At 38.0% G+C, this 27,836-nt stretch overlaps 1 protein-coding gene across 2 annotated transcripts in view; it reads right to left on the reverse strand.

Moving 5' to 3' along the window:
* Positions 1-558: 558 nt before the first annotated feature.
* Positions 559-27,836, reverse strand: part of LOC131439260 (syndecan) — a 59,471-nt gene continuing 32,193 nt past the window's right edge. Inside the window, exons 2-5 of one of the 2 annotated variants that reach the window (XM_058610056.1) lie at positions 26,049-26,168; positions 13,972-14,230; positions 12,204-12,446; positions 559-4,643 (exon numbers count right to left, since the gene is read on the reverse strand). In XM_058610056.1, coding sequence (XP_058466039.1) covers positions 4,471-4,643; positions 12,204-12,446; positions 13,972-14,230; positions 26,049-26,168 — 795 coding nt within the window. In that variant the 3' untranslated portion in view covers positions 559-4,470. The remainder of the gene's footprint in view (positions 4,644-12,203; positions 12,447-13,971; positions 14,231-26,048; positions 26,169-27,836) is intronic. The other variant, XM_058610058.1, reaches the window with a different exon arrangement.

The following is a 27,836-nucleotide window of genomic DNA, read 5'->3' on the forward strand; positions in this document are numbered from 1 at the left end:
CCAAACATTGCACATCCTTTGAAATCAAAACTAAATAAATTTGGTTTAGATTTAGTATTCAGCATTAACTGTCAATTAAAAAATTTACTAGGTTCTACAAAAGATCCTACGGATAATTTGAAAAAATCTGGGGTATACAAAATCTCGTGTTCTCATTGTTATAAAATATATATTGGACAAACAAAGAGAACTCTAGACATCCGTTTCAAAGAGCACGTCGCGGAAATAGCGAAAGCATCTAAAGAATTAGAGAAAGGACTACCACATCATTTCAAGTCAAAAGTAGCTGAACATGCCTTTTCTGAAGATCATGAACTCACTACCAACGACATAAAAATCATAAGACAAATTTCCAACCCATGGAAATTTGACATTCGATCGAAATACAGAATAGGGGTGATTAAGAAGTGAGGAGAAACCTATTTAGTTTTATTCGTATTCACGTCATCCAGTTATGTCTCTGGCATTACCCATCCACTGTTTTATTTTTCTCTGCGAAATGGCATAGAGTAGGATTTTCTGTTCTGTTCAGTTTCGAATGATACACTACCCTCCGTCTACACTGTAAAGACTCCTTTATTTACAATGTCCCTTACATATGTGATGTTGTATATTAAACTTAGCTTTTAGTAATATTTCTAATGATTTTCTTTTTCTTCTATTTATTAATGCATCTCTTCATTACGTCGAATGGATTTCCTGTTCCACTTTATACTGGTTGTTTACATGTCATACCGCAGTTTTTTTTTGTTTCAAATCTTGCATATTTCTGTTAATATATTTTTTGTATTTTTTTTCATTCTTAATTTGAGTCAATTCTGACACATTCACTTTGCCCTCATTAATTGAAATTGGATCTGTGCACCAGGGATGTTGTGTAATTAGTGACGGAAAATCCGGTTCATTTTGTTTTTATTTTTCAAACAAATTTCCTGGCCCATTTTTAAGGAATTTTAAAAGTGAAAAATAAAACTTTTTCTGTTTCGTTAATTTTGTTTGATTGTTTGCTTGAGAAGCTTTTTTCGTTCGGAATGTTTTACGTATTTCCGGTAACAGAAAAAAAAGTGTCGAGGAGTTGAATATTAGGTGGCAGATTCTGTCTGTCTGTATGCTAGTGGTATTGGCGTGGTTCGAAAATTGTGTTAAAAAACAAGAACCAGAATAGAATCAGAATAGGCACGGAGATTCCGATATGCAGTCAACGCGAATACAGCGCCCTGGTAGATTTTCCAGCAGAGTACAAGCGTTTTTTTAAGCTACTACAGAGGCTGAATGGTAGGTGGAAACGGGGACGGGGTGGGAGGCAGCGACGTGCGACTAAGGGAAAAACGTTTCGTTCACAAATGCTATCTCTTAAAAAAATAAAAGAGTGGTTATCGTTTTCGACAATGGCACAAAAGGTATATGGAGAATTATAAGAATATAAACAAAATTTGCGAACGCGACGGTTTTTCTCCTTACAATCAGTCTCTTCGCTTGGTTAGCTTCGAACAGAACAAAAAAAAAGTTATGTGTGTATGTCTATATATATAGTATTTTTTCTCTAAAAAAAATTAGAATAGAACCGATTCTAGAATTAAAGCAAGCTGCCAAGCATTTTTCATGTTTTGTTTGATTGCATTTTCCTTAAAGTCAATTAACAAAAACGACTCAGACAAGTGGAGAATTGTTAGGCCATTGAATTGTCCATCAATTTTGCAGCATATACGCGTATTATTTAGCTTCGGGTTATATTTTTGTTTTTTTTCTTTTGTTTTTAATTTTTCGACGTTTGTTGTTTTGTCCCTAATTAATAGTAACGAATGAGAGTTTTTTTGTTGTTGTTAAAAACACTGATCACTGGTTTGCGTTACGAGGATTATATTTCACCGCCGCCTACTGTGCCAAGTTGGTTTGCAGCTTTTGACAGGCGGGGTTCCAGAGGGCGGAGAGAATTTCGTCTTATTCGGAAATTGTTCGAAGGTCTTTTGTCGCAGTTTGAAAGTATGCGGATATAAAATCTGTTGCTCGAACGGATAGTGTTTTTTTTTGCGGTTTGACCCGGGAATAGTGGGGCGGCAACAGTAAAATGTTGTATAACAATTTTGGTTTATTCGCTAAAATTGAATTCTGCTTTTTTGTTTTGTTCAGATATAACAGTCGCGGATTGTATAGTTTTTGAGGGGGGAGGGGTAAATCAGTTGCGTTTGTGTCTATTTTCTGTATGATTGATACATCGAACACATCTTTGTGGGGGGCGGCGGCTTGTGCTAGGAGTTGCAAACCTAGTAGTTTCAAATCAACTAGGCAGAGAAAAAACAGATGTTGTTCCGGTTGATGTTTTGGAAAAAGGATCATAATACTTAAGTGAGGCCACCGCAACGTCAGCACACGTGTGTAATCCATTCAACTACACTTAAGTTAATACCAGACGTTACACCAGCTTAGTAGTTACTATGCTAATACAATCATAACTATTGATAGCAAATAGTTTTTTTAGTGGTTTTATACATGCCTGTAATTTTTTGTATTAGCCCAGATTTTTTTTTAATTTTAAAAGCTATTTGTATATGATATTTCCTTCAGTTATAGTTTCGCTCGAGTTTTCGTTCTAATTTTTTTAATCTCCAGCCTCTCCTATCGAGGAGAAGGGGGAGTGATGAATCGATTTGATTTTTTGTTTGTTCAACAATTTACTCAACTCGGCGGAGTTTGAAAAAAAAGGACCGCGGAAAATTTCTACCTACTAGTAATTGTTTTTTTTTTGTTGTAGTTTGCATCTAAAATCAAAACCTGCAGACGTTTGCAAAACTAGGTTCGACAGTCGCTCTGTCTCAATTCACTAGCGTGACAAAAAAAGTGACCCCTCCTTAATCTCTCTGGCTCTCTCTCTTTCACCACCTGGAGTTGACCAGCAGAGATTGAACAAACGGACAACAGACAGTTCATATCCCTCTCGAGAGCAGCAGTCAGTCAGTAAGTAAGTTAGTCAAGCGCTTCCATAAAAACCCGAGCCGAGACAAAAACAATCAATTCACTCCGTCAACAATATGTCCCCTTCCTTCCTACAGACACTGTTTGTTTAGAAATTTAGATTTGAACCGCTTTGAGAGTCGCCTGTTTACGGTGCTGTTGCGCGCGACGTAACGTAACAACAATCCGGTAAATGTTCTGTCTGTTTGTTTATTGCTATAGATTTAATTTTAACTAATCCATTTCGTTAATGATTATTGTTTGATTTGTTAAAAAAGTTTATAAGTAATTGTATAAATAATAGTTATATGTTTTTTTTTGTTTTGTTTTTGTCCTATACAGAGTTTTTACTTGCTTTACGTTCCGCGTTACCATACTTTAACAATAAAGTATTCTCATTAGATGTAGTATATAATTATGCATTGTTCCACTCGAAAAGGATAATTGCCGAGAACAAAAAAAAAAAAAAACGAACGGAACTTAACGCGAAGACTGGCTAATTTAGAACATATATATGTATAATATAAAAAAAAAGAAAAGAAAAATAAAAACTTTATTGGCTCTTTTCCTTCATTTCAATAGCATGCCTTTTTTATAAATATGTAACATCTATACTATATAAACTTTTTAGCCTTTTCCTTACACGCTAAACTTTGCCTGTGTACGAGTGAGTGTATTCTAAAACGCCTGCCGCCATCAATAAATGCTGCTTTATTTTTTTTGTCCACGTGCGGCCGCACGTACACGGCCGCATAGCTACACACACTTTCTTTCTTTCGTTACCCACAAAGATTCTCGAAAAAATGGAAAATCAAAACCAAAAAAAAAATGAATAAACTAAATCAGTAGGCGCAGTAGTTTTGAGACAGACAGAGAGAGAGAAAGAAAAATACACTAAAAACGCGCTCCGCACGTGTATAACCTACTGCGTTCTCGCACAAAATACGAAAATATCCTGACGGCTATCAAAAAGTAAAAACAAAACCTTCGCATGCTTCCTTCATCATTAACCATTGGTTTTGTTGTTAGTAAAATTTTGTATTCTTTCTGCTTCTGTTGTAGTGTGTGTGTGTTTAAACTTGCTTGATTGGTTACCCTAGAAAACTCCTACTACTTCCAGCCGGATCTCCACCGGACACACGATGACGACGACGACGACTCTACAGTAATTGAGTGACTGAGCACGCGAGCACAAAAAAAAGGAAATCGAAGCACGCGAGCGAGCGAGTGCCGTCACTTCGTTTTTTCTTCTTCTTCTTTCTTTATCATGTTGGTTGTTTCCGGTTTTCCCAGTGTCAAATTTGTATTCAATTCTTCTCATGCGAAAAACGACAACTCAGTCCAGAAATCAGCTAACAAAACCGATGACACAACACTACTAGAACTACTGCCGCCGCACATTCTCACTGTCTCTTACTCGCGATGCTCTACTTTTTTTTGCTTTGCTTTGCTACTACGTAATCGCTGCTGCTAGTTGGCTGCTTACAAATCACCGTCACTGGAGTCGATGGAGTAGTCTCAGGCGTAGAACTCCCGATTGTTGGCATTCTTCGCGTAGGTGTTGGCCGTGGGCGACCGTTTCGGTTCGTCCAGTGCGTAGCTGCCTTCGTCCTTTTTCCGCATCCGGTAGACGATGAACATGACCACTAGGATGGCACACAGGAGCCCGACGACCGCGCCTCCGATCACAGCTGCAAACGATGAAAGAAGAAACAAATAGAAGTTAATCGAAGGTCAACAATTGAAGCAGAATAATAAATGTGAAGTGTGTGTCGCAGTCCCCGACCAATGTGAGGTGAGAAATTCCTAAAATTATTTTTATTAAGTTCGACATTCTGATTCCCTTAAGTTTGGGCAACCTGTTTCTGTTTGTATTGTGGAACTAAGGAGTGTATCGAAAATACATGATATTTTATTCAAACTAAAAATTCATCCTTTATTGTACAAGGTTAAACTTGAGCATAATGAAAACCGGATGAAATTTAAGTTATTCCTTCACGAATTTTCGAACTTTTGATCGAACGCTCTTCGTCAAGATCCGGACGAGTGTTGCATCGCATTTTTTGGACGCTTGAGCCCAAATTTTGGTGGATTGATATTTTTCTCAACGAAATTTATACCCTTTTCCGCAAGCCAATTGAGAGTGGTTTTGGCATAGTGAGCCGACGCCAAATCCAGCCAAAACAGTGGAGGTGTACTATGCTTCTTATATAAAGTCAGCAATCTCTTCTGGAAACACTCAGATCGATAGATTTCTGCATTTATAGTTCCGGTAGTGTAAAAAACGGTTGACTTCAAACCACAGGAACATATTGCTTGCCATACCAGTAACTTTCGATCGAATTTCTCCACTTGAATCGACCTGTCCGCATCGCTCACGTCCTCCCCAACGACTATAGTAAAGTATTGTGGACCTGGAAGGGTTTTTGAGTCCTTCTTTACATAATTCTCATCGTCCATCAAAACGCATGCATTCGAACACTGCAAAAGACGCGAACACAATTTCAGGGACCTTGTTGCGGCTCGCTTCTTCTGTTCTACACTTTGTTTCGAGATTTTCTGCTTCTTGTAGGTCTTCAGGTGATTTCGTCTCTTGATACACTGGATCATCACTGCTTTTTTGGCCAAATCACGTATTGACATTGATTAGTTCTTCGTGATTAGAGATACCACTTTCTGATCCAGTTTCGGGTTGGAAGAACCGGGTTTTCTGCCCCTTCCTGGTAGTTCATCCAAAGTATAGTGTTCCCCAAACTTATTAATGATGCTTTTAACACTGGCATGATAAATTCGCATAGTAATACCCTTCTCACTTAGCTATGTGTCCTGAAGCTTAATTTAACTTCCTTTTCAATACGCGACATTTTGAAAACGCAGAATTTAAACCGCACAAACAAGTAAACAAACGAAAGCTGATAGCCAAACGCACAGCATGCTGTGATCTGAGCATAGAAAACCATCACAAATACATGCGTACAACACTTATTTTCGATACACTCCTTATAAGCAATTCAATATGACTCATCGATTCATTATCCCCGAATCCCCCATTATTTTATTTTCACTGATAGTTCAGTGCACTGATATAAACGGCATTCCAGTTTGCTATAAATTTAATTATTTATAAGTAAGGGAAAAGCTCAGTGGAGCTGAGATTCTGTAATTCTCCTTCTCCAATAGGCGTCATGCATAAATTACGTCACGCAAAATTTCAATAAATTGCAGGAGTTACTTTCAGTTATCAGAACACTATCACTTCGAGAGAATTTTTTTTATCCATGTCCTCGAGTTATTAAGTCTAATCTAAAATGATTTTCATATTTTTATGATATTTTTCGTTCGTGAACTCAATTCATACGCGTTTCTCATCGCTTATTCTCATGGAGCGTTTGTTGAAATTGTTCGTTAGCGGAGTTTTTGTAGAAATTGTTGCGCGTTTTTGTTAGTAGTTTTTCTTATTTCACAAGCTTTTATAGTAACTTATTTTAGTAATTTAGTTTTCTAATGCACATTGTAAGCCTTTGGTGGTGAGTTCAGTTTTTTCGCATCCTTTGACTCTTTTTCGAATAATAATTTCGAATTCGTCGACAAGAAGATTGTTCCACTAGCATAAATTGCCTTCAATTAAAATGACTCCATGCTTATCTCTCAGCATCTGGCTGTCTGGGGGATTGAAGAAAGAACTGTAGGGTTAAAAACGAACATTACGTTACGAACTTAACAATGCATGTTATAAACCAATTGATATTGCGAATAATCGTGTTACGAGGTAAGATTGGTTGGTTTCAAACTGATTGACAACCGTCCTAGGAATTTAAACTGTACATGATTCATTCCATTTCTAACTGAAAATATTGCATGATTGAAATATGTCGTAGTTACGCGTCGTTATGAATCGGTGTAATTTGATAATTATTTCATATTATTTATTCACTTTAAGATCGGCTACAAATGAGCATTCAGGTTACGAACATCACGTGTCGGTTTTCAAATAATAAAATCATACTGTCTACCAAGTTGATCCTAATCGTTTCCTCACTCCACTAACACCACACCACCTACTGCTCTAAGTCAGTTTAGGTTGCGTGTTGAGCATGATTTACTTCTCCATAGTTTCATACAATTGATTCAATATGCAATTTCAACTGATTTCTGATCAATCTCGAGAAAGTCATAAGCGATTAACTAGCCTGGGCTATCCCATTGCTCGGTTGGTGCTACGATCCTACTGACACTAACAATCCTTCCAGGTTAGAACTCGAACATATGGCAACTGGCTTGTAAGACCAGCGCACTATGCATTGAGCCTCGAGCGCATTCCCTTAACTTAAGGTTTATTTCGAAAATTTGTTTTCACACGTTAGCACCATTTTCGAATACTATGTCACATATGAAAGCCGAAAGCTCGATTTAAAAACCCATACTTTGGTATTCAAAATAAATCTTCTGTTACGTAACGTTTTTTTTAAGTCCCCCTCCCCCCCTTGTCCCAATTTGTCACAAAATTTGAAATCTCCTAAAGCAAAGTCTTGGCATTACATTCCTTTTGTGGAATTTGGCCTTTCTGTTTCAACAGACTTCGCAGCCGATTCTTAGTGTACAGAATCATTGCATGGCTAGTACTATGGATCCTACTGACACTAAGAATCCTTCCAGGTAGGGGCTCGAACATACGACTTAGATGCTTTTGAGATTGTATATTATACATTCCCTTTTAAATTAGGCTTATAATTCAGTAACGCTCCTAAATCCTTGATTGATGACTCCCGTTTTTTTTTTGCAAAATAGTGTAATCATACGTGATCGTTGTTCTTTGGCGAGAGAAGGAGATGAATGAATGACATTTTGAAGCGTTTAGCACCATTCAGTTTACGTTGCACCAATTGAGGAATACTTTCAATTGGGACTGCAAGAAACCGGGTGTCATCAGGATTCTTGATACGATGAAATAGTTTAAAATCATCGGCAAAAGTTAGCTTTCTGCGCTTCAACGAAAAATTTAAACCATTAAGATATATTATACATATAAACGGCCCCAAATGGCTTCCTTGGGGGACTTCGGAACTTGCGATGAATGGTGAAGTAACACTGACATACAGATCAGCTGAATCCGCTAGCCTATCAAGCTTGGCAACTGCTATCAGATTAATACCATCTACTTGATGTTGTGCTTGCAATGAACGAATGATGACACGAGATTTGTGGTTGTAGATCGTTTTGGCATAAACCCATGTTGAGTGTCACATATATAATATAGGAATAGTTTCGATAAGACTCAGAAAATGACAATTCCTCGATAGTTTGAAATGTGGGGTTTTGACACCTTTCCCGTAATCAGGAATCAGAACAAATTGGCTCAAATGGCACGTTCCCCTTGATATTTGGAGATTTGTGCTTTGCCATCAATTTGTTTTTGGCATCATTTTCTCGATATACAAGAGGGAAGGATTGAAGGGAAATGGTAAGGTTTGGACTAGGTGGAAGCAGAAGTAAATTCTGAACCTCTACGAGGTTCCGAACAGTCTGCTGTAAAACCTATTTAGGTTTGTTACTATGTGCGTTCTTTCTGATGAACGATGCATAATTTATAAAACCTCCAACCCCCGAGAGGATTCATAGACGTTACAAAAGCCACTCTGCACTCCCGGAAGAATGCAGAACGATTCGCAGTATGTACGAGCAGAAGTAAATTCGGTACCTCATAAGAGATGCCAAACAATGTGCTAAACCCTATTTAAGGGGAATACAGAAAGGATTCATTCACTCCAGGAAGAACGATGAACCCTTCTGACTATAGCTCCTTACCACATTGGGTGAGAAACGAGAGAATATCCTTTAATTTTAGCTCCGCATACACAGACTCAATCATGTATGGAGAACCAAAAACCCGGATACGTAGCTGCGTCAATGCGGGACAGTTACATATCAGATGATATGAAGTACCTAATCGCATTCACACAAATCACACGAATAATACTCAGCACGTTGAATAGTAGCCATGTGATAATTGAGTTTGCAATATCCAGTCAGAGCTCTGACCAGAATACTGCAATGGTGCTTGGAGAAATGCAGTAGACACTTTGACATTTTCAGATTTAAATCTGGTAGAAATGCTTTTGTCTGAGCGCAAGTTTGCAAGCTGCGCCAGTAGCTGGCATGTTTGGATGCAGCCCAAGAACGAATCTTGTGCTTTATCCAACTAGTTGAAAGTGGTAAAGCTGGTTCAGGACCAACGAAATCATTTGTTGCACCAGCTCTAGCCAACTCATCAGCCCATTCATTTCCAGTAATACCAGAATGGCCGGGTACCCATAAGAAGTAAACAGCATTTGAAATGCTGAGGTCTTCAATTTGAGTTCGACATGCGATCACTAGATTCGACCGTGAGTCATTCGAACTGAGTGCTTTTAAGGCTGCCTGACTGTCGGAACAAAAATAAATACGTTTACCACAGATCCTCTGCTGAAGTGCCGATTTTTCCACACAGAATTGCGTAGATTTCTGCTTGGAACATAGTACAGTATCTACCAAGTGAATGAGACTGCTCCAGCCTCATTTCACGACAGTAGACACCAGCACCAGCACGACCATTCAACAGAGAACCGTCCGTATAACAAACTATGTGTTCAACAAGTTGTCGTTCCAGACAACCAGACAACCATTCCTCACGAAGAGGATAGCTCACATTGAATGTTTTGAAAGGAAAACTGTATGTGAGAGTTAGGTCACTAGGAGCGAGTAAATACTCATCCCAGGTAACCATTTGAGACCACAAGCGAGTGTGGCTGGTAGCATAATCTAATGGGTTACTGTTCCAAAGCCCTGTAACCTTAAGACGGAATGCACAAGATAATGCTTCTTGTTTTAGGAAAACATGTAGTGATTTAATGCACAGTAGCGCCTCTAGAGCAGCATGAGGAGTTGTCGTGAATGCTCCTGTCATCGCCATTAGGACCATCCTTTGGAGATGATTTAGCTTTGACTGAACTGTCACGACTTCTTCTTTCTGCCATCATACAAGACATCCATATGCTAAAATTTGTCTAACAATAGTTGTGTAGACCCAATGAATATATCTGGGTTTGAGTCCCCATGGTTTTCCAAAACTTCGTCTGCATTGGCCGAAAGCCATGGAAGCTCTTTTAATCCTGAAGTCAATGTGAGCAGACCAATACAGTTTTGAATCAAGAACAACCGAAATAACCTCTGAACCGAAGAACTGTAACGGACGAGCTCCTGTGATTAACCTACGATGAGTGAAAAGCACCATTGATGTTCGCCCGGATTTACAGATAATCCAACCTGACAACACCATTTTTCAACAGATCGCAGGGCTTGCTGCATTAAATCAAAGAGAGTGGTAATGCTTATACCGGTCATCAATATATGATAATCGTCGGCAAAACCATAAGCCGGAAATCCAAGGTTATTAAGTTTCCTTAACAAACCATTAGCGACTAGGTTCCATAAAAGTGGGGATAGTACACCACCTTGAGGACACACACAAACACTTAGCTTTGTAATCTCTGCTTGCCGAAGCGAAGAACAAAGAAGTCGATTGCTAAGCATTGCGTGTATCCGGTAAGGAAAAAACCCAAGATATTCCGTTCACGACTGCAATGTTTAACCTCCTGTAGCCATTCAGTCCTCGGCACGGAAATACACCTTAACTTAGGAGTTCCTATTTTTGTGGCCTTTTACGACATGGAATAGGAAACCAGTGGATCAATTCTTGGTAAAAAATAATTCCGCCGGATGCCACACGGCTTACCTGTTTGGTGGACTTATACCACCGGTACAGGTGGACCGTAGCATTATTCTTAGCCAGTTGGGAAAATCGCTACCGACACTACACGGCTATCTAGGCTGCTTAGAAAGGAAAGTTGACATTGATGGACAACTGCCATGGATGGCCGAGTAGCCGAAAATCTTCATAAACAGATTTTGATTGAAGGCGCACAAAAAAACAGTTAATTAAAATTTAATTCCGCTCGACAGTTTTAAAATCGCTTTGTACCTTGTATCAAGTTTGGATTTCAAGTACTCCACTGCCTTTTTATTGTTGATAGAAAAGTATTCTGGATTCATTCAATGTTTATAATGTCGATGGTGACAAAGTTTCAACTAAAACAAGTTATTTTTAAGTTACGGAAAAAATAAGTTGTTTCAGTATGGCATTACAACGTAACAACTTATTTTTAACCGACTTAGCAACTATTAGTAGAAACTGCGCTTTTAGAGTCACGCAAGTGGTTAGATATTAGTAATAATCACTCATATTTCTGGTTACAAACTAGTCACAAACAAGCTAGCGTAACAAAAATTGTTACTTGGGTCATTAAAGACTTCGGTTAACAGTCTTTCGGAAAATCTCCATGGAATAATCATGAATGCATTATGAAGTATGCAAATTGTCTGTGCTACGACAATGCGACAACATCTATATAATTAGGCAATCTTGCGTCAGCTATCGCGCGAAAGAATGACTATGATTTAATCAAAAACTAACGAAAGATTCGGGGCAGAGGGGGAACTAGAAAAACTAATCAATAATTCATCACATAAACCCGTGTGTCACGGAAAGCGAAATTATGCTGAAAGCATATCCTTCGCCACTGGAGGTCCGGCCGTGTTTCCGATTCATAATTTATTCATGCTGGGAAAACGGTCAATGATTTAGCATTATTATTTAATGAGTTGGCCAGTTATATTTTGAGACCTTGTCCTTCGTTTTTTTTGCTACTAACCCAATAAGTAAACTTAAATCAAACCCGGACCCGGGGTTCGGCTTTTGGATGTGGTTGCTTGCTTGTTCGTTACCGCTCCCCCAAAAGGTTCGACGAGCGAGATTATAATTCAAGGAAACCCTCCGTGCGCGCGCGGGGGATTTCCACTGATAACGAGATAAGTTTGTCGTCTCGGTAGGAAATCCCGTCGACGCCCAGTTCCTCCCAGGGAACACGTGACAATCCGACCGTACGGGCGAGAGAGTTGCGGGAACGGATGTGTCATTAAATCGTAAATCCAATTTCCTAAATCAATGCCCTTCCGAGCGAGGAGGAAAAGCCTTTGTTCGATAAACCATTCATGGACGCGGGGCAACTCAAGTGTGCCACAAACTCGAACCCGCTCTCGTGGATTGATGTCGGTCGAGTGTAGCCTAACACTGTAAATATTTTATACGCAATTAGTAAATGAGTCGGGGGGTGGTGGTGATTCAATTTATAACAAACAAAAAAAATAAACCGTACCTGCGAGAATGCCCGGCTGTGCGAAGAAGCTGGCAGTCCTGTCCTCATTCTTGGCGTTCATGATCAATACGCCGCTGCCACCGTACGGGTTGGTACTATCGTGACCGTGACCGTGACCGCCGGTGCCGACGTCCGTAGGCGTAATGTGCTGGGTGTGGCTGATCTCGAGGTCTCCGTCGGGTGATTGGCCACCGTGTGTTATGCTGGTGCCCGATTGTTTGCTAGTGTCCTTACCAATTGGCACTGTGTGTTGCGCGGACATCGAAAAGAAAGAAAGTAGGCGCATTAGCAGGTGAAGGTTACTTACGTTACTTACGAAAATAAAAAAAAAAGTTCATATTTCTATCGAAAGGCATGCATCGGTTAGTAGTACTAGTAAGTGCTAAGAAAAAATTTTATAGTTCGGGTGAGTTGACGAGGAGAAAAAAAGGGCACACGTACACGGGGAGCTAGTTTTCATTTGACACGCGACTTCATGTGAACAATTTTCCGGTTTATATAGTTTGCCACATGTGCCCTTTCAAACTTATAAATACTCATCGTCGGTTCGTCTATGGATTTGGCGATGGAGGAAAAACTTTCCTCCCGAACCGGACTGCTGCGATGGGAAAAGTTTTCGGTTGCCAAACGGTTGCCACGCAAGCAGTAACCAACTAACTAGCAGTGGGGAAGCGAACGTCATGATTGTCATTTGGCGTAAATTTGTAGTTCGGAAAATTGCAGCTGTGCGCGATAATTGCATTTATTTACTGTTGCTGTTGCAATAGTTACCGCCAATCGAACGACACAATTCCAAATCCATAGACGAACTTTCCGAAATGTGTTCAGAGTAAAGGTTAGTTAGCCTTAGAAAAGCTACAGCAGCCGAAAATCTAGCTCTCTGATGGGATGACACCAACGCGATAATGCCTTTGCTTTCCAACCAAAAGAGGAGTCGAGAAATTCGATACAAATGAATCTAACAGCGAGAAAAAAATATGCTACGGTGGCGGCGATTCAGGTGTAGAATGATGATGAGAGAATGGGAAACACTGCTGCAGAGCGTAGCACATTTATCGGGAAGTAAATATTGTTGCTAATTGCCGAGCGATGCAATGTTGTTTACTAAAGAGAGTTTACACGAACGAACACAGGTGGTGTGCTGAAGGATGATGGCCAGACCAAAAAAAATATGATAGGAAACGTGGGACATCGGTACGAATGGGATCAATGTATAAGCAATTAGCATCCGAAACTACACACAATTTGGCACAAATATGTACGAATGGGATTACTATTTTTTTTCAACAGTGATGAGTGTTTCCGGCAAAAGTACAATGTTTATCTTGATGGAATTTGCTAATGATCTGAAGTATGAATGAAACTCATGCAATGAAAACAAGAAATTGAAAATCTCTTTCCAAGTAACCACAGACAGAACACGAGTAATCGAAAAAACAGTTGCAAAGATCATTGGTAGTAGGAATGATGTAGTGAAACCATTTTGTTAATAGAGTGCATTTTCTGAAATTTGTATCGACAGTCATCTTCCACCCTAAGCTGTAAAATTATAGAGAATAAAAATGGACTTGATCTTAGAACATAAAGGTTCCCCCTCCTATCTATGTCCGGTCGAGCGAAACGAAACTGGAAGGGAGGTTTGCGTAACTTAGATCCACATCCACCGCGTTCCATTTCCAGTCACGTTTGCCGACCCGGAAGAAAGGTTTGTTTTCCCCCCACTTAGAGACTAAATGGTAAAATAAATAAAAAGCCATGCAAAACTGACTATCTTCATCGTCTGTCGTGGACGGATCAACGGAAGGTCTTTTGGTTTCAGTGTAGAGATCATCATCATCTTCGTCAACGTAGGTTTCATGATCACCTGATCCTCCTGCGCTGTTTTCGGAAATGCGGGACTTGTCCTTCGAACCGCCCGCGCCTACGTTCGTGTTGCTGTTGCGACTCGTGCTGGAGGAGTCTTCGTCATCGTCGCCGTAACCGGAGCCGGAAGATTCGTCGTCTTCCTTCTCTAGATCGTCGCGAATCTGGAATGAGCGAATGAAGGATGTATAATTATCAATCTATCTATCTATGTATATAAAAAGATTGTAAGTTTGTATGTTTGTATCGCCATAACTCCGGAACTACTGAACGGATTGCCATCAATCTTGGTACATTTCTTGCATTTCAAAGATGGTCAAGTGTACTTAATAAGGGTGGGGGCTCATAAAAAAATCCATACAATTAGACAAGATTCAATACGTTTTAAAGACCATAGAAACATTTTGCATACCTCAAAGATGATAATATGGGGGGGGGGGGGTTGGATGTAGCAAGTGCCTTTAAAAAGATGGGTGTAATGTTTGTAATGGCATAACTCCGAAACTACTGAACGGTTTGCCACAAAACTTGGCACAGATCCTTATTGCTCTTCAGAGCTGGTCATAAGAGTACTTTTATGGAGAAGGTAGCGTATCAAGTGTCCTTAACAAGGAGGGTAATGAAAAAACGTATATAATCTGACGAGAATTTTTCAAAGACCATAGACACTTTTTGCACAAATTATATATGATTATAAGAGAATTTGTGAGGAGGTGGATGTAGTAAGAGCTTCTAGAAAGGGGGGGGGGGTGCAATGGAAATAACGAAATAACTCCAAAACTACTGGGCGGATTACCACCAAAAATAGCACAGGTACATCTTGCTCTTCAGAGATGGTCATAATGGTATTTTAGTAGGGGAGAGAGCGTAGCAAGTGTCATTAACAGGGGGGATCATAGAAAAATTATATAATTTGAAGAGAATCGATACTTTTTCAAACCATAGAAACATTTTGCATACCTTAGATATGGCAATATGGGGGGTGGATGTAGTAAGTGCCTTTAAGAAGGGAGATGTATAGTTTGTAGCGGCATTTGCTATCAAACTTGGCACAGATACTTCTTGCTTTTCAAAAATGGTCATAAGTGTTTTTTTTTGGGTAAGGGAGCAAATAGACGTAGCGAAGGTCTTTAACTAAATTAATCTAATTTGACTAGAATCGATACTTTTCAAAGACTATAGAAAATTTTTGCACAAATCATATATGATTATAATGGTATTTGTGGGGTGGATGTAGTAAGAGCTTCTAAAAGGGGGGTGCAATGTATGTAACGGCATAATTCCGAAACTACTTAGCGGATTTTCACCAAACTTAGCACAAGTACTTCTTGCTTTTCAGAGATGTGATGTGATGTGATGTGATGTGAAGTGAAGCCACTACAGTTCAAGGACTTGCCAGTGGATGCGGGTAGACTTACAGTAGCCCCGATATGACTCATCCATTCACCTTCTTACTATAGCTGTTACCGAAAAGCGAACAAAAAGGGTTGGGCGGATACGTAAGTAGAGTCACTTACTCGTATTCCGCGGGAATAAAAGATGCTCTTCCAACCATAATATTCAGTGCATGGATGAAGCATATCGCTATACATGCTTGAACCCGCCTGATGGTTTGTTTGAGAAGGGCGCGTCAGACTCATGTCAAACCTTCAGAAGGAAACAAGTTTCCTTCAAGTGACTTGGGCTGGCTATCCACAATCCCTCGTCCAGCCATCAATTCGTCCGATGCCCTGATGCTCCCTCCTCTTTACGCCCCGGTGCAAAATGTTTTATATTGATAAATACAATGAAACATAGTGTAATGAAATTGATATAACATAAAATGATATAATAGATTACAAAATAATATAATATAACATAATATAATATAATATATTTTAATTAATTATAATATAATACAATGTCATACAATATAATATAATATATTACAAAACATGATATAAAATAACAGTTAATGTAGAGTGTCAGTTATGCTCTTCTATTTTCGCAATACTGCAGGAAGTAGAATATTTCTCTTCTAATAACAATAATAATATCTACATCTATAAAAATAATATATGTTATTATTATTGATGACAAATTAATAATAATAATAATAATAATAATAATAAATATAATTACGAAATTAACAATAAAAAACAATATAATATAGTACAATGAATTATATAATAAATAATAGAATAAATAAAATGATATGTTGCGATATGCTATGATATTCTATTACTTGAATTTATATGTCATTTCTCATCCTCTCATTCTGCCATCAACGCATTCCATAGACCATTTGTCACCACAGACACACGTGTAGGCATGAAACAGGAACCAGTGAGAACCAAGCTCACCTTGTGACGACCTTGATATTTAGTTGAAAGTTACTTTAAAAATGATAACTTATAAGGAAAACAAATTTATATTATGCGCAGAGGTACGTAGTACTACTCATAATAAACCCTATAATATAATATAATATAATACAATATAATATGATATAATGCAATGCAGTATAATACCATACAACATGTTATATAATAACATGAAATAGTGTAAGATGATAATATATGAAATAATATGCTATGATACAATATAACAGTTGATGTCGTAATGTAAGTTACGCTCTTCTAATAATAATAATAATAATAATAATAATAATAATAATAATAATAATAATAATAATAATGATAATAATAATAATAATAATAATAATAATAATTAAAATAATAATAATAATACATGATGTAATAAACAACAGAATTATATGTTGTAATATACTATGATAAACACTGCATTTTAGGATGGGCTTCAACCTACAAGCCATTTCGCACCCTCTCATTCTGCTACTAACGCAGAAGGCGATAGCACCCAGTCGACGCCGTTCTATTGACCAAATGTCATCATAGACGCTCGGGGAGGCATGAGATAGGGACTTGTGAGGACTTAGTTATCTCACCATTTGACGACCAGTACTTCTTGCTTTTCAGAGATGGTCATAAAAGTATTTTTATAGGAAAGGGAGCGTATCAAGTGTCATTAACAGGGGGGTATGACAAAATTTATCTTGTATAATATATAGTAAGTGTTTGCTAACAGGGCGAATCTGATGCAAAATGTTTTGAATTTTGCGAAAATCGACATTTTTCGATAGGCACAGATATTTATAACTGCTCAGAGATGGTCGTACGGATATTTATACGCGTGAAAGGATAACAAGTTTCGCTAATAAAGATGCTAGAAGTTGCTGGTTGTTTTAAACAAAAAAATTGGCTGAATCAAACCAGGTTTGTTGTTGTCACTATAACAACCAAAAAAAAAACCTTGAAACCCAAAACTTATTGATTTTTGCAATATTATTTTTTCTACTTGTACTACTTAGTTTCAATCGTTATTCGCAGGTTCATACAGAGGTTATTTTTTACCCCAATTTGAAAGTTTCGCCAAACGAACCCACTTCGACTATACCATTCTCCAATTTCCGGTTCTGAAAGTACCGTAAGTCAGTGATCAAAATCTCCAATATGGAACCTACTTCGAAATCTTGGATACAGCTTAACCAATTTGCACAATATTTGATTAAAAATAAAGGTCCTTTTGTTCGGATCCGACTTCCGGTTCCGGGGTTAGCGAAAATTTTTATTTTTGTAGATTAATTTAGTGATGTAAATAATATCAAAAAGGCGGATTGAAACAGTTTTTTTAATTTATTATCAAAAGCTAAAGTATTCGAGATAGTATTTTTGTGTTTTTATCAAACCAATACTAAACACTAACTTGGATTTCTTCATAAGAACAAAAGTAGCCTTGAAACAGATAACGTAAACTTTTTTTACGGGCCTACTTTGTAAAAAGAGGTTTTTTCGTGAACCTTTCGTTATTTCATGGAAATTACTACAATATGGACTTTTTTGGAACGGGTTTGAAAAGTAAATTTCAGAAAACGATTTTTGAAGTATTTCTGAGATCCAAACGGGGTTGACCAGTATGCTGTTGACATTAATGTCGACTCCTAACTTATGGCGTTTTCGTTTTTAATTTGCAGTACTCCGGTGCAGTGCTACACTGAGGTATGAATAAACGAACAAAAATGACGAAAACATAAACAGTAACCATTGAGCATAAACAGTAACCAAGTTTTCGCTACACCAGTGTAGTGCTATTTAAAAACGAAAACGACATTAAATTGAGAAATCCTAGATGGCCACAAACGATTTGTTGTGGATTTTTCTAATTTAAATGAATTTGAACATTGCATTTTTAATGTCATCGAAATCGGTCTTGTCCCCTACACAACCCGGGAGGTAATTTATTGCTCTCGTCTGTTTCGCATTACACCGTTGTAGTTCTGCAAGTGAAGGATTGAAATTTTGTGAAATTCCCACAATCAATCAACTAGTACGTACGAATATCGATTACCAGTTATGTCTCTGACATTACCCACCTGCTTTTTTGCCTCGTTGCTCAAAATCACAGTTTGAAATTTTAAGCACACTTCACCCTGTATTTTCGGTACCGGGAGTTGGATTCGGATGGAACTCAATAGCAGTCTATGCGACTGTAAGACCTTTACAAGGAACTTAAGTGTGTGAAAATCGAATCTGCAATTTCAGAATTCTTTTTTTTTAAGTTTTTGACCCTTATTTCCGGTACTTCTGGAACCGGGTACTGAGATTTATTTTAGTAGATTCTTTCGTTCTGGGCATCGATCTAATTGACGAAATTTTAATCTTGGAACTGGAAGTCGGCTCCGGATAAAGTTCAATAACATTCCAGTAGACTGTGAGACCTTTCATTTAAACCTACATTCGCCATGTAGGCGGCAAGCGAGAACATTTTGGTTTAATGATTATTTTCCCTATGATATTTTTATTGCGTATACGAATTTGCATTCTCCTTAGTAACTAATAACCCGACTAAAAACTATTTTTATCATAAATATTCGTTACGATAAGTAATAAAAAGCGATATGAAGTACCCCGCTTTGTCCCTTGGCCCTACATGGGGCAAAGTGGGGTACTTTTAAAAAATCTCACGTGTATTTCTAAGACAACACAAGAAATCGTACCTAATCCATCTAATAGTGAGATGATACCATTTTTATTAATATGCATGTACTTTTGCGTGAATATTCATCGGTGTTGGTATTTTTGCTTTTCTCATATAGAAAGGTTATGCAATCACTGTGAAAACCGACTTTTGAACCGAGGCCCGGAGGGCCGAGTGTTATATACCATTCGACTCAGTTCGTCGAGTACGCAAAATGTATGTAACGTTTTTTGCACAAACTTTTCTCGGAGATGACTGAATCGATTTTCACAACCTTAGATTCAAAGGTCTTGTGGTCCCATACAAAATTCCTGAATATTATTTGGATCCGCCTTCCGGTTCCGGAATTATGGGGTAAAATGTGCAAAAAATTGTGAAAAGAAAAGCACTAACTTTTCTCGGAGATGGCGCGACCGATTTTTACAAGCTTATGTTCAAATGAAAGATACTGCGATCCCATACGTAATTCCTGAATTTCATTCGGATCCGACTTCCGGATCCGGAAATAACAGATCGGCTGAAAAGTTCGTATCGTTTCTATGAGAGGGCGCCACTAGAATTAAATCCATACCATTTTCAGTTAGTACCAACCTTCAAAAGATACGTGTATAAATTTGACAGCTGTCTGATTATTAGTTTATTGATATTGAGATATTGCATTTTGAGTGAAGCTACTTTTGTTATTGTGAAAAAATGGAAAAAAAGGAATTTCGTGTGTTGATGAAACAGTACTTTTTGATGAAAAAAAGTGCCGCCGATACCAAAAAATGGCTTGATGAGTGTTGTCCAGACTCTGCACCGGGCGAAGCAACAATTCGTAAGTGGTTTGCAAAATTTCGTACTGGTCATATGAGCACCGAAGACGATGAACGCAGTAAACGTCCAAAAGAGGTTGTTACCGATGAAAACTTGAAAAAAATCCACAAAATGATTTTCAATGACCGTAAAGTGAAGTTGTTCGAGATAGCTGACACCCTAAAGATATCAAAGGAACGTGTTGGACATATTATTCACGAATATTTGGATATGAGAAAGCTTTGTGCAAAATGGGTGCCGCGTGAGCTCACAATCGATCAAAAACAACAACGAATTGATGATTCTGAGCAGTGTTTGGAGCTGTTATATCGAAATAAAACCGATTTTTTTCGTCGATATATAACAATGGACGAAACATGGCTCCATCACTTCACTCCGGAGTCCAATCGACAGTCAGCTGAGTGGACTGCACGCGATGAACCGAACCCAAAGCGTGGAAAGACTCAACAATCGGCCGGTAAGGTTATGGCGTCTGTATTTTGGGATTCGCATGGTATAATTTTCATCGACTACCTTGAAAAGGGAAAAACCATCAACAGTGACCATTATATAGCGTTATTAGAGCGTTTGAAGGACGAAATTTAAAAAAAAACGGCCTCATTTGAAGAAGAAAAAAGTTTTGTTTCATCAAGACAATGCACCGTGTCACAAGTCGATGAAAACCATGCTGAAATTGAACGAATTGGGCTTCGAATTGCTCCCTCATTCACCGTATTCTCCAGATTTGGCCCCCAGTGACTTTTTCCTGTTCTCAGACCTCAAGAGAATGCTCGCTGGTAAAAAATTTAGAAGCAATGAAGAGGTAATCGCTGAAACTGAGGCCTATTTTGAAGCAAAGGACAAATCGTACTACAAAAATGGTATCGAAAAGTTGGAAGATCGCTATAATCGGTGTACCGCCTCTGATGGCAATTATGTTGAATAAAAAAAACGAATTTTGGCAAAAAAATATGTGTTTCTATTAAACGATACGAACTTTTCAGCGGAACTGCTATAGGGTAAACAGCATTAAATTTTTTTTTGCCATCACTGAAAGGGGCGAAAAACCCAAAAAAGTTTTTCAATTCGACCTCAAATCTTCTCCAATTGATAGTTTTTATCAGTAGACGGCCAAACAAACTGATTTCGATTATTCTTTTAAGAATCGAAGAAAATTCTTTTGAAGAGTACCACATATTGATATGAGAAAGGCATCATTACACCACTAGGTGGATTAAAACAGGTTTTTGAAATAGTTTTTACTGGGTGGCAAGTCCATTACCGACTTCAATTTCACAGTCTTTTCTAGATGTTTCCTGGCTCGCGATGAAAATTCCATGTTTTTACAATAGGCTCAAGCCCGGGATGCCGGTTCAATGCATAGGACGCTAGTTCACAAGCCAGTTGTCGTATGTTCGAGTCCCGACCTTGAAGGATTCTTAGTGTCAGTAGGATCGTAGTACAAGCCATGCAATGATTCTGTACGCTAAGAATCAGCTGCGAAGTCTGTTGAAACAGAAAAATCAAATTCCACAAAAGGAATGTAATGCCAAGACTTTGCTAGAATAGGTTCAAATCGACACTTTTTAATTCTTTTTGCCTTTCTCATATAGAAAGGCTACGCAATCACTGGGAAACCCGACTTTTCACCCGAGGTCTTTTTATATACCATTCGATTCCGCTCGGTGAACCAACAAATGTCTGTATGTATGTATGTAACAAAAATATGCACACACTTTTCTCGGAGATGGCTGAGCTTGAGCTTGAGCTTGAGCGACCACCTCTGGTTGCTATTCCGTTACTGATCGGGATTAGCTGAAATTGTACAGGGAATTTATAGATGATCCAACCTGGGACTGGTAAATCATCCTTCAATGTACATCTTCTGGAACCCCAGAATAGATTGATCAGTACCGGCGCCGGCCAGGCCCGAAACGTAGATCGTCTAAGGAATGGGAAGGGATGTTAGTCCAACATATACTAGTCCGTATATACTACTGCGCACTACACAAGTGTCACGAGAGAAGGATATTTGTTAGTAAAAATTTCAGTATTAGTATTATTAGCGCGCGACTCAATATGTTCCGGTTTCAAGATGCCCGGTTTCGGCCCGGGTTGGTGGTTCAATGCATAGGGCGCTGGTCTTACCAGCCAGTTGTCGTATGTTCGAGCCCCGACCTGGAAGGATTCTTAGTGTCAGTAGGATCCATAGTACTAGCCATACAATGATTCTGTACACTAAGAATCAGCTGCGAAGTCTGTTGAAACAGAAAGGCCAAATTCCATAAAAGGAATGTAATGCCAGGACTTTGCTTTTCAAGATGCTCTGATGCACCACTAAACTCACTGACTTCTCGAGAGAACGTTTCAACAATATCCTATATTGAAGTCTTGATTCACAGCTATTTTTCGAGGAAACTGATGAAAAATTTGCAATACTATCCCGTAAAGAATAAAAACTACCCTATTTTTTTAAAATGAAATTACGTGATACAAAATAAACAAGTGAATAGGATTTAGACAAAATAGTTGTTCAGTTTCAAAAATCAGTTCCAGAACATAGGTTCAGTGATACAGAGCCAGAATTCTTTTCTAGAACGAGTTCAGTTTCAGAATTCAGATCCAGAATATAGCATCAAAGTTTGAGTTTCAGAATTCAGGTCAAGAATTTAGTTCTAGCATTCCGCTCCACAATTCGGTTCCACAATTCCAGGACCAGAATTTGGATTCTTTAACATCAAATAACTGAACCCTCCATTTTATTCGTATGCAAGTCATCTTGTTATGTTTCCTACATTTCACACCTGCATCAGCTTTCGTGGAGTAAGCAGAAAAATGTCTAGAAAGTCATAATAAAATCTCCGCTGGTTACTAGCCATTTTTATTTCCAAACAGCCCAACTAGTTTATCTTCTATGAGAACTCCTTCTACAATTGATCTGGTTCTAGCAGATCAGTTTAACATTGGTATCAGACTAAGAATTTCAAAAAGAGCAATGATTATTTCAATTAGTTATACACGCTACAACCTTAGAACTAATCAGCTGATTTTATTTTGGGAAACTCCCATACAGAAGTATATTGTTTAACTCATTACATGAATGAACGTAAGAGTCTGTCAGTTCCAAAAGCTCAAACTAAATTTAATTCTCATATCATCGATAATCTTCAACTGCTGCTTCGTCGACATCACTGGCATCATTCTTGTAATGGGATTCATAGTTGAGGACCTTCAAAAGAAAATTAAACATAGATTCATTGAACAAATCAAATCATTGCTTGCCTTTTTCGCACAGGGACGACTGTTTTGAGGTAGTCTTTAATCAGGTTTTGATTGGATTCTGGAACTGAATTTTGAAACCAAATTCTACCAGAATTTTGCAATAAATTTTGATTTCAAAATGTCGTTTTGGAATTAGGTTTTAGAATTTAGTTTCAGAATACGGATTCAAAAGTTAAAACAGACTACGAAACTGAATCCTAATCCTAAATTCTGGATCTGGTTACTGGACTAAATTTCGAACTAAATTTAGTGCCTTAATATGAGTTCAGAATTCATATCCATTCGTACTCTCATACTGGAACAAAAAATCAAAATTCCGAAACAAAATTCATGATATGAATTCTAGATCTGGATTTTGGAACAAAATTTTAGATATGAACTAGAATTTTGAAACTGACTTCAGAACCTAAACTTAACTCTTGGTTCCAGTTCAGGAACTTGGGTTCTGTAACAAGATTTTGAAACTGGCAGCTTCAAGCGCTTCAAATTTTTTTTTGTGATTACACCAGATCAGATTTTTCTTTAGTTTGAAGGTTTTTTACGCGTATTTCCGAAGTTACGCGGTTTTTTTACGCGGATTTCCGAAGTAATCGCGTAAAAAGAGACGTCAGTGCATGTGTCATGCAGTTTTTATGGTTACATACTAAGAATATCTTGGATTTATTCACTATTTTCATGTTCAATGTTAAAAGTTTATGCGCTATTATTTTTATCGTGAATCTGCGGGTGAAAAGGTAATTTTGAAATTATTAAAATCAATGTGGATTTTGCAAAAGTCGGCCGGATTCACAAACAAAATTTGGTGATCTTTTTGGTAGAAATCAGTTTCGTTGCATAAAAAATGGTGCTAGCGTTCCGAAAATTAGTTCAAAAAGCCTTTCATATTTCCTCCATTATCTATTTTTATTTGATGCCAGTGAATGTGACAGTAGAACATCAAAGTTATAGACATTAAATTTTTTTCCTAATGCTAATTATATTTAAACAATGAAGGAAAACATCCTGTATTCCAGAACAAACGTGTCATAAATGAACCATAAAACAATAAAATTTCAGTTTTGCAATGACTGAGTGGAAACATATATTGGAGAAGCCAAATGAATGAAAAAACTTAACAGAAAAGATGATTTTTTTGGAAAGATACGCTCAAAGACAGGACTCGAACCTGCGTTCTTATGAATTCCGTGCAAACGCGCTACCATTTCACCACCCTGATCCTTGTGATGGACACAGCTCTAAAACACGGTTAGACATGGTAGAACGTACATCGAACATGGTCTACATCCTGGCCGTCATCCGACCGATATCATACATCCAAACATCTTCTCTGTCCATCAAACACAAGTCTTCTCGTTCTATACCTATTTTCCGCTCAAGCACTGAGTAGGATAGTGTATTTATAATCGCTTGTCACCTCCTCTACTGGTGCCAGTCGCTGACCGGACATCGTTTTTGCGGCTTTACGTCAAATCAACTAAAATTAATATATCAGCAATAATATTTTTTTATAACTGAAACTGTCCTTACACACAAAACTAGTTTAATAATTCAGACTGTTCAGTTACTAGAAATACACTTCAAACGTGTCGTTTTCCTCTTGAGCCAACTGATATTTTAGTTGATTTGCGATCCGTGTAGAAGCGTAATATTAATATTAACGATTATTTATTGACATTCGGAGGTGTGAAAGAAGCATATTGTTTCGTTCGTGTTCACGTTCTCCAGTTATGTCTCTGACATAACCCACCCGCGTTTTTCTAATCATATGATTCAAGACTTATAGCAAATTTGCGTTGTGCCATGTTTATCGAATGCACCCTTTAATGTCATTTTTACTGTCGATTGAAGCTAACATTCGTGTTGGCTCGGCATTAGTTCCGTTAAGTGCCGTTTCCCAATCCACTTCTATAGTTAGGATAATCAGACAGGAAACATGATTGAATCAGTATGTGAGATCCGTCGAAATTATCATCCTCATAGCAAACACATTCACTATCCTAAAAATAAAAGCTTGTTGGCTCTCCACGGGCTCCAGAGAAGCTCCTTCAACGGCGTTCACGGAATCACGTTCACAGTTTGTAAGCACCGCCCATCAAGACACCGGGAACATCTTTATTCTAACACCTCGGCTTTCCGCCTACGTCAGAGCTGCTGCGAGTCCGAGAATGCCTGCATACTTTAGCTGTCCTCCTCATCCTCCTCCTCCTCCTTTCCTCGAGGGGCAGTCGGATGAAGCGAATGTGTTATCTGATGTGCCTTTGGAACCAAGTACTGCAGCTTCCAAAAAGTGTACGGTGGCACTTTTATTGCAATTTCATATGTAAGGCATTCATAAGCTTCGTTCAAACACACTTTACTTAGCTTGCTCGGTACGTGGCTCCAAGCTGAAGCTGAAGCCGAAGCCGAAACCTCCACATCAACCAACCAAAACACTCCCCGGGGGCCATACATTTCTTCTTTGCTCACAAAAGGTTATTTGTATTACTATACAGCATCATAAAATTCCTGACTAACCCGTAGTGCACCCAACTCTCAGTGCAAGGTTGGGAAGGTTTTTCCATCGTCAGTTCGCAATAGTGGCGTATGCGCCATTCCTAAACCCTCGAATTTGGGCCGCTATTGCCGTTGCTTACTTGAGTTGTTTGAGAGTGGCAGTAGGTTTTAACAAGAAAATCTATAGTAAAGTGAGCATCGGGAGCTCTAAATTATGCATGGAACTAACTTGTTTCCAGGAGAAAAGTTCTGAATTGACACAAAAAAATTGGCTGCAACAACGTTTTATCCCTTTTTTTCGCGAGTGCACACAAAAAGTGTTCACGGGGAAAAAAAACCACCAGAACAAATTAAAATAACTTCCCGCGAACTTACCTCTCCTCTGCTTCCGGAACCTTCGAGGCCTTCATCGTCGATGTAGATATCATTATTTGGACTAGAACCTCCCGCGCCGAACGGCGCCGACAGCGACTGACTGATGCGGTTATTTGATTTCTGCAATTAAAACCAAACACAGGCGAGAGAGAAAAAAGACCACTGTTAGAATGAAAAAAAAATAATGGGCAAAGAAAAAAAAAACAAAACATTATTCTGCAAAGGAAGCAAATGCATTGAAGATGGGTTCCTGCCCTGACGAGCGAAGTACTCCCCGTTTGCTGTTGGCCCGAGAGAAAGAGTTTTGCTATTCATATATCTATAAATATAGGAGAGCATAAATAAACACACGGATGCTGAGAGGATAGCGTGAAAACAAAAAACGTTTGAGGCACTTCCTTTAGAAACTGTGTCACCTCCGTACTCTGGAGGGACATCCGTCATGCGGAAGAAGATAGATATACAGAGAGAGGGAGAGAGAGAAAAAAAAACTACGAGACAGTTTTTCAACTGGCACAGAGGTTCGACGTACCAAATGAATGCAAATGAATTCAGAACTGAAGACAGAATTGCACTAGACCATGCACAGATTTTTTAATTGAAAAATTAAATTGTATGCGGTTTGTCGCAGAGACTCCTAGCATCGCCGGGAACAACAGAACCTAAGCTGTTTTGACAGAGGTGAGCTTGGAATCGACCTCCTGCTGACGATCATATGCATGTTTTTTCATCGAAAATATGAGAAGATTTAATCATTTTTCAGGATTTTCTGCCACAAAGCCGATAGCAATAAATGGTGCTCACGAGTTCATATCTCATGCCCAACCCATGTTAATCGAAAAGTTTTTCTTCCAAAATGACATATGTGACCAAGCGTTGTCGTGATGATAAATTACAACTATTTTCAAGTTTCTAATTTCTAGATTCTAGTTCCTAGTTTCTGGTTTTAAGTTCCTAGTTTGTAGTTTTTGGTTTCTAATGTATAGTTTATCTCCTAGTTTCTAATTTTTAATTTCTAGTTTATATTTTCGAGTTTTTAGTTTCGAGTTTCTAGTTTCCAGCTTCCAGTTTTCTGGTTTCTTGTTTTTTTTTTAAATTCTAATTTGTAGTTGACAGCTAGTTTCTCGTTTCCGGTTTCCAATTTCTTATTTTTAATTCATAGTTTCTGGTTTCTAATTTGTAGTTTAGCTCCTAGTTTTTAATTTTTAGTTTCAAGTTTTCATTTTCGATTTTTGGTTTCGAGTTTCTAGTTTCAAATTTCTAGTTTCCAGTTTCTTGTTTCTAGTTTCTTATTTCTAATCCATAGTTTCTGGTTTCTCATTTGTAATTTAGCTCCTAGTTTCCTAATTTTTAGTTTCTAGTTTCTATTTTCGATTTTTAGTTTCGAGTTTCTAGTTTCCAGTTTTCTGGTTTCTTGTTTTTTGTTTTCTAATTCGTAGTAAACAGCTCCTAGTTTCTCGTTTCCAGTTTCTTGTTTCCGGTTTTTAGTTTCTTATTTCTAATTCATAGTTTCTTCTATTTTTAGTTCCGAGTTTCCAGTTTCTTATTTCCGGTTTTTATTTTCTAATGTCTGGTTTCTAGTTTCAAATTTCTAGTTTCCAGTTTCTTGTTTCCGGGTTCTAGTTTTTTATATCTAATTCATAGTTTCTGATATCTAATTTGTAGTTTAGCTCCTAGTTTCTAATTTTTAATTTTTCGGTTCTATTCTCGAGTTTTTAGTATCGATTTTCTAGTTTCTAGTTTCCAATTTTCTGGTTTCTTGTCTTTTAATTTCTAATTTGTAGTTAA

This window comes from Malaya genurostris, chromosome 3 (assembly GCF_030247185.1).
Source record: "Malaya genurostris strain Urasoe2022 chromosome 3, Malgen_1.1, whole genome shotgun sequence".
Lineage (NCBI taxonomy): Eukaryota > Metazoa > Arthropoda > Insecta > Diptera > Culicidae > Malaya > Malaya genurostris.